At 38.2% G+C, this 8715-nt stretch overlaps 1 protein-coding gene across 1 annotated transcript in view; it reads right to left on the bottom strand.

Moving 5' to 3' along the window:
• The window catches only part of LOC107096166 (diacylglycerol kinase beta-like), a 68717-nt gene that overhangs the window by 13499 nt on the left and 46503 nt on the right, over positions 1-8715 (bottom strand). Inside the window, exons 13-14 of the mRNA XM_015392696.1 lie at positions 7684-7774; positions 4280-4475 (exon numbers count right to left, since the gene is read on the bottom strand). Of these exons, the coding sequence (XP_015248182.1) occupies positions 4280-4475; positions 7684-7774 (287 nt within the window). The remainder of the gene's footprint in view (positions 1-4279; positions 4476-7683; positions 7775-8715) is intronic.

Below are 8715 nucleotides of genomic sequence, written 5' to 3'. Positions count from 1 at the left end.
AAATAGACTACTTTAAGAACTTTAATTAAAGTTTTTGTTCATTTACAGTTTAAATTGTAAATAAAGCTAGAAAACCTTCTCAGAGGGTGCAGGCCCTCAAGTTAATTCATTTCAGTCAGTCAGCTAAGATTAAAAATGCAAAAATATGACTGTTACCATGATTTTTGGATCCAAAATGGATCAAACTTTATGTTTATTATGTTTACGGAAGTCTGTAAAGATAATAGGCAGTGAGCATTCGTTTTCATGTGACTATTTTCAACCGTACTGTAGCTATAATGTTGGAGCAACAGATGCCATTGTGTGTCACAGAACATGACCAGCATGACCAGCTCGCTTACGTCAAATGAACAAATCAGTCAATAAAAGTGATTCGGTTCAGTTTGTTCCTGAAAAGATTTGGTGATTTGAACAAACAGGTCAAAGATGATTCAGCTGTAGCAAAGAGTATGCACTTATGAAAAATTGCTCTAATCAATCAAATTTCAGTAATGTTATATGCAGTAATGTTGTCATTATATTGTAAGAGACTTAATGGAATTATGGAAAAATGTAGAATAATTTGAGTATCCATTAATGAAACATCTATTTAAGTTACTCCCAACACTGTCAACAAGTATCTTCACAAATCTTTGTCTAATGAAAGATTGGAAGAAAGAGGAAGTTTCTCTGAGAAAAAAAAAAACAGTGAGTGAGCTTGTTTACTTGGTGCGACAAGACATGCGTAGGACACAGCAGAAATCTGGACAAAGAAGGTTTGGTCAGAATAGATTCCTTTAAAATGCTACCTGGAGAAATCATCTATAGCGGTGGTGGATATTTCATTTCTAAAAGAATCTTAGCTCATTTAAATACTTTATTAGCTTGTGGCTACAACACAGAAAATATGGAAGAGCTCAGTGACTGAGGATAGTTTTGGCTATGATCTTTTCCCAAAATACCTGAACAATAGTATTTTCATTTGATCAGGCACCCCTGCTGTGATTAGGATAGAGGATCTGAAATACACACATAAAAAAACTCTGAAGGCACAATAAACCCACAATAATAAAGAAAACAAATACAAAAAAACTCAACACATAAAAAAGAAGAAAAAAAGGCTCACAGACATCTGTTTCTCTACCAATCATGTTCTGACCAGTGAAGTCTCACAAGGGATCACCTGCAGCCATGTCTGGAGAGCCTTACCGGCTCGTCAGTACTGATTTTAACATCCACTTCATCCGCACAACCAAAACAACGTACCCAGCTCACCAGGAAACCTTCATAACACACTGCACATCAACTTCGAACCAGCAGGCAGATATCAAACCCAAACAGACTGCAACACCCAAATATAACATGTATTAAACTGTGATTCAATCTGTGACAAGTATCATGATTAAATTGAGGCAATTAAAATGAGATGTCTCCATAAATGTAAAAAGAGCAACAGATCTCTAATTGTCCTCCATTTATGAGACAGAGGCACAGCGCATTTAAAGTTTTTTCATTTAAATGCAACACTATCAGTGTGATGGGAGGGTCACTGAAATGAAAAAATCCAGGATTATGTGTAGTTTTTTTCTTTTACACAGTCTAAACTCTTACAGTGGGGATAAAGTATTTTTCAGAAAGTTTTTCCTACTTTAATGGATTTAATCAAACTTAATTTTCTCACTGTTTGCTTGACAATGAATTTGAATTTATTTATCTATATGTGTAGAAACAATCAACTAAATGTGATTTATGTCAACAGTGATGATTTTTATCAAATTTGTGACATGAGGTGACAATAGCTTACCCTCCTCTTGCCAAACTCACCAGCAAAATTTGAGCATGTCAAATTTTAAGCTGAGCACAGGCTGACTGCTGATGGTCCACAAGAAAGTTGAAAAATCATTCAATATTTGTTTCTGTAGAACAGAACTAAAATCAATCAGTGAGACTTTTATTAATTGATCATAATTTTCATTCTGTGGCGTGCAACCACTTTCAATATGAAAGAAAACATAATTTTAGGTGTGTCTGACTCTCCACACCTGAAATTATATGATATCAGTTAATTTCAGTATAATTTTCTGACTCTTCATCCGTTCTGCCTTGCATCCCACAGACTGCTTTGCAAATCCTTTTCTAATTAATCAAATTTCTTGAAGACAAGTGACCTGAGATCACGATTCTAAATTGTTGTTGTTACTCTTGGGTCCCTTGTAATGGGTTTTACAGCGGAATCGTCATGAGCCTTTTGTTGCTGTCACTTGTTGCTCCTAATGTGTGGAGCCTTCAAGGAACATCAGGAGTAAAGCCACAGAGTAATTGGCAGTGTTTATTGGGTACCACAAACACAAATACTATTATCAAGGTCCAGCAGGCTCAAAGCATGTCTGGTGAACAAATAGTGAATCATTCAAAGCAGATGATTCAGTTACGATAGGTCTCTGTTTTCTTATGCATTTAGTCATATTGTGTAATTGCCTGACTTTATAGGTGTAAAAATGTCACAGTTGTCCAGTGTTGGAACCAACAGGTATGTGAGGACACTCACACACGAGGTGATCTTGCATCATGCTTGCATCATCAAGAGGAAATACAGAAGTAACATTATCTTTGGAGCCTCTTTAAACATGAGGATACATTAATAATATCTTTACTTCAAGCATCAAAAACAGTTGTCTGAATTCATTGTCCAGATCTTGGTTAAAATCTGTCATTTTCCATTATGGCACAGCTCTAAGGTCATTTCCAGAGGTACCTTTCTTTAAAGAAGTAGCAACATACAGATGAATCAGCTCAATCTTGTATATTGTTATTGTTTGGTAGCTACAATCAAATAAAACTAAAGTAAAATACATGAAATGTTTGAATAAAAACTTAACATACTTGTTTCTTTCCCTAATATTTCCTTTGGGTTATTCTGGCCATTGCAGCATTTACCACAGAGTTGCTGACTCATTCTGTTTTGTTCATTCATATGTTCGGGTTGATGGGTTTCCTTTTGACGTAAATGGATTCAAGGGTTTGCCCAACACCTCACTCAGTCCACTCCCATTAACTGAGACTGTCCACTGCTGCCTACACAGAGCATTAATACCCAAGTGACAGTTCCACACAGTGACATGATTGTACCATTTCTTTGCAAACAAAACCGTCTGGCTGTGATTCACCTTGTCATGGGTGAAATATTAATGTGCAATGAGAAAGTTTTGCTTAAAGTTTAGTCTTCTTTCAATGCAAAAGGAGCAAGGACACTAACTCAATGAGTCTGAAAGAGGTTTCTGAGTCCTAAACCCTAAACTTTTCTACCACAAAATTAAGTGTCAGCGACTTTCATTTATTTCATATTGTGTCAAATGTGTGTCATAGGTGATGAATTCAATAAAGAAATATCTAAGGCTACATTCTTACAGCAGTTCTTAATATTCGATTCAGATTTTTTTTTGTGAGTTTTTTCAAAATAATTTTAAAGTTCTGCTTGTGTGAACTGTTTTCGCCCCCAAACTGACCCATGTGTACTAAAGAATAGTGACAATGGCTCCATGTCCAGCATATTTTGATCCAGAAAATTGAGAAGACGAATCTGTTACAGTTTTACATGTCCAAATACAGTCCTTTTTGGTTTTAGTGGATATGTGGGGGTAAAACTACTAATAAAATGAAAATGGAACTCTGTATTCTGGAATTTTGCTAGACCTTTTGCTCCCAGCGCAGAGTTGAAATCCTGTTTGGATTCTGTGACAGAGCCAGGACTGGAGGGGTAAGGATGTCAACAGCTTCACAGAGACCGAGTTCCTGAAGAACTTTAGGATTTTGAAGGTAACTTTTATTTAAATGTGTATTTTCCTCTGCTCTCAACTCCTAAGGCAGCAAAATACATTGTGTCGCATTGCAACGAGTACAGATTACCACACAGTCAGCCTTGCAAATTTCTCTGTTTGCAGGATATACAAACCTCTGTATATACAACCAAAAGGGTTGAACCTTCCAATCTGGTCTAAATAGAGGTTTCCCTACTTATAGAAGTGAGGTCTAAAATCTCCCTCTCCCTCCTTTTTGAGGTGTTTTTGAGGCTGCTGACTATTTCACAAACTGCTATCACTTCTAGCCACTGCTGTAGCAAAGTTGTGACAAATGTCACTGGAAATTTTATTTTTGTTTTTCCCACATTAGTCAAATTTAAAAAGATCAGTCTTAGGACCACATATTCAAAAGGTTAAAATTGGATGTGAAAAGAAAATCATATTGGGATTCAAGAACAGAGCCATAAACAATAAAACATTTTTTAAAATGGCAAAGCTACCTTGAACAGCAAACATGAGCTCTTTGGGGTCGACCACTGGAGTCCGTTTTTCTTGATTTTTCTTCCCCGCCTTACGCTGACCCCTCCTCTTTTTGCTTTCCCCCCAAAGATTGGAGCCTCCATGCATACTTGGGATGTTGAGAACTGCAATGCCTTCTAGGGATATGCTACTGAGGTCCAGAGTAACACCATCACACTGTTAAAAATGAAAGGAAAAACAGAGGAACCATGTAATCAAGTTGACAGTGTAATTTGTAGACTACCCTCTAAATGTATAAAATAAAACATATTTTATGACAATTTTTTTCACTTGATTGAAGTAATGTGTGAAGCAAGTCAAACATGTATGATTTAATATTCCACAGGATGACACATGATTAATCATCATGTGATGCAGGGAATTAACAGGAGGGAACACATCCCACAAGTTTTGTCCTCTTTCTACGCTGTCAGATTAATATCTGATTAAGAACAATGTAGTCTTGACTTGTTGATCCCTAATTATTAAGGACACATTCTTCATCTAACTAGAACCTCCTGAATGTCTCTAATGGTGGGTTTTCATCAAACGTGAAATCTGCGAAAAATTGCCCATCTTCTTGTTTTTGGCTTCCCTGACATTTCAATAGAAATTCCCCACATCAGTAAAGGTAACTTGCACAGCAGACAAACTTGCATGGATGATGAAAAGCTCCACAACATGCATCCTGCTGGTCATGGATTTAATCTGGGCAAGAACCAGGATGACCATGTCCCCCTCTGGAGCTAAGGAGCCACAATTCTAGATCGGAGAAGGAGTTAAAGGCAAATTTAAATTTGCCTAGTTTGTATGGGGGATGGTGATCTAGACATGCTGAATTTGCCAAAAAGTCACCATTCACCTCTCTAGAGTTGCGACCTCTGCCTCTCAGTACTCTAGAGCCACTGTCTACTTAGGTATAATGCAGACGGTATACTAGGGGTCTTTGTCTACAATAAAACTTTAAATGGAAATGATTTAAGCTATTTGGCTTTTTGATCTGCCTGAACCAAATAGGGCGTAAAGTATTCCTTAAGCTAGGGAAAATATAAACTTATGGGAATTTCTAAACAGGTGCAGGTGCCCCTTTAGAACTGGTCCTGGTCCTTGTTGTGGCCCCTGAAGACATAATATCGAAACAATCTTGTGTTTTGTTCTGAACTATAGCTTGGACAAATTTTGTCTTTTTGTTTTTTCTCTTTTTTTAATGATTTCAGGTGCTTCAATATCACAATTTTCAGCAGCTAATGAGCGTCTTGAATGTTACGATTGTTTTTTTGGCTACATTCACACTGCAGCCTGAAGTGACCCAAATCCGATTTTTTGGCCCATATGGGACCTGGATCGGATCTTTTCATGGCTGTCTGAACAACACAGATCCGATTTTTTCCAATCCGACCCAGGCCACTTGGCTATGTGGTCCTGAATCCGATACGAATCTGATCTTTACAAATGCAACCTGTGTCTGAACGGCCAGTCGCATTCATCCGACCTGAACGCCATTAATACCCGCCAGTGGTCACTCTTCTTGCTACGCAGCAGCGGCAACCATAGCAGATGATGATGCGAAGAGCAGTATACATGTTTAACCATATTGAAAAGATTTAGTTTTTATGGTTGGAAAAGACCGCTAGACCATCCATGTTTACTTCCGTAAGCACAGAGCACACTGGCCTGTGACCTGTTTGCGTCCTCTACTGCTCATATGGGACACTTGCTTTGTATGAGTGCAGTTCACACAGGAGATCACATACAAGTCGCACAATTTGGAAGTATGAACGGCAATGCAAAAAAAAAAAAAATCGGATTTGAGCATCAAGGCCTGCAATGTGATCGTAGCCTTAGTCATGATCCTGGCACTGGTTGTTGGCTTGATTGCTCATTCCATTCACCTGTGTAACTCTACCCGGTTTCTCTTTACTGCTTATGTGTTCCACCTGTATCCAGCTCCTATATATACTGTTTGTTTTCCAGCTACCAGTGCCAGATTATTCAAGCTGCTTGGTGAGAGTAACTCAACAAGCAGCATTATGATTATGATAATCAGAATCTGACCGGGACCTGCCCCGGCCATCCCCAGCCCGAGCTTTGGCCCTGTCCCCGCCGGCAATCTGCACCGGCCCGGACCGAGACCGAGATCCCAATGCAACGGGACTCTGACCCCAACCTCAACTCCCATTCCCCAACTCAACCGCAGCCGCAGCCTCAGCTCCGGGAATGTGAATCTGCTACAACTACAACTCCAGATATGCACATCACCACAAGGACACTCCTCCGCGTCGGCTGCCATCAGCTCCACTCATCACCCTGAGCTCTGGGGGTGGCACCCACTGCAAGCTGAGGACAATCTCCCCCTTGGACTCATCTCCTTCCTCTGGGATCAGACTGAACTCTTAACCAGGTCAGTGACTAATTTCTCTTAGTTATTATCAGCCCGTTATTCTTAGTCACTGACCTGAGTTTCTGTTCCTACAGAGGATCCAATTTATCTGCTCCAGCTGATGAGCAGCCACACGCTGATTGTTCAATAAAGACTTGTTTCAACTAATCCAGGTCTGTCTACCTTGAATATTGGGTCCAAGGTTTCAAGCTCCCCACATTTTTGGCATTTCATGTGTTAAACAATCAACCAATAACCTGTTTTTTTTTTATTGTATTCTTTTGTTCTGTGTCCCAGTAAGAAAACACTGTATCCCCCCCCCATAGATATTCTCACAAATCTGTCAAGTTTGTTGGACTAAGCTTAGGATTGAAAGTCTTTGCAACTGATCTCCGTTAAGTCAAAAACACTGTATTCTGCAGAGTAAAGCTTAACACATTTGATTATCTCATGACATTTTAATTGCAGCCCAGTAGTATTACAGTTATCTATATATATATATTTATATATATATATATATATATATATATATATATATATATATATATAGAGAGAGAGAGAGAGAGAGAGAGAGCACTAATTGATGAAGAACTCTACACTGTGTGGATAGCTCTGTGAGAGTGGAAGATGAATTGTATAGACACCAGCTTCATTATCACTCAATATTACGCACAGCAGGGTCACATTGGGCTAATTACCTGAGTGTTGAACTCGGGATCTATGAAAATCAGGCAGGGAGTTACAGAGATAGCCCTCACACATCAACACTTTCTGAAGTTAAATCTAGCATATTTAAAGAACAGAGGAGGACCAGAACATTCCTTAGCTGAGCAATCATGTTTACCTTAAGGCAGTTTAATATTTTTAATGTAGAGAAAATGTTATATTCATTTTTTTATTTGAGAGTTCATAACAGATCAAATAAAACTAGACACTTTTATTAGGTTTCTTTCTTTTCTTTTGTTCCTTTCTAGTATTGCTCTCTGCAAGCAGAGTGTGGTTTACCTCAACCTCCAAGAAGTCATGGAGCTTCTTACATGTGGCCGAAAACGTCTCCGAAGTGCCGAACTCAAAGTACCACAGCTTATTCTTTGTTCTGAAAAAAAAAAGGAAAGGGAACTGTAAAGGGAGCAAAAATAAAAGGACAAAGGAAACATGGGAGTTTTTTCTTCAAATCAAAATCTAAAGCTGACCTACTATTAAAAGGAATACATAACAGGGCATCAGTTTTATTCCAAATTTAAGAGAAAACTGGTGCTATATACTAAAGCATAGTCATTCTAAACTAACCATTCTAAATTAATAATGTGTTTCATTAGTTACAAATTGAGTCATGATAATTTAAATGTTGTCAAAGAGGCCTTTTCAGGGGACACACAGGGAAGCCACTGGTGACGCAGTTCCAACAATGAGGCATAGGGAGGAGCAGAGGGTTTAATCTACCTGCCCCTGCAATTAACTGAGGAGCAGGGTGCTCCACCCTCAGCTTCCTGCTGCACACTCTCCAAACTGCTAATGCTGATGATCAATGACCTTACAGGGGTGAGTCACCATCTGTCTCCATGCTGCCATACTAAATTATTCTTCCTTATGAAAACACCAAACCAATTTGTTTTAGAAATATAACAATTTAATTCTATTAATGCTTGATTCCAGATCGATGAGACCTAAAGCTACAGTCACACCTTTTTATATCATGACATTTATGGTGAAATACTAAAAATGTATGTTATATGGGCTTAAACATTAAGAAAAAAATTGATAAAATGGATCATATCTATGTATCCCTTACAATGCTCTCTCGGTGGAGAGCAAAACAAAGTATCCAATCCACAGTGTTCAGCTGCATTGGGTTTTTCTGTGTTATTTTTGCCAAAAGTGTTGCAAGTACAGCATACCCAGTGTGTGAGAGTAGATATCTCTGGCATGCTGATTTATTTAATAAAAAATTGTAAATGGTCTATCTATCTATCTATCTATCTATCTATCTATCTATCTATCTATCTATCTATCTATCTATCTATCTATCTATCTATC

The sequence above is a fragment of the Cyprinodon variegatus genome, unplaced genomic scaffold, assembly GCF_000732505.1.
Source record: "Cyprinodon variegatus isolate N-32 unplaced genomic scaffold, C_variegatus-1.0 Scaffold603, whole genome shotgun sequence".
Lineage (NCBI taxonomy): Eukaryota > Metazoa > Chordata > Actinopteri > Cyprinodontiformes > Cyprinodontidae > Cyprinodon > Cyprinodon variegatus.
The sequence above is the reverse complement of the archived record's forward strand: the minus strand, read 5'-3'. Positions and strand labels throughout refer to the sequence as shown.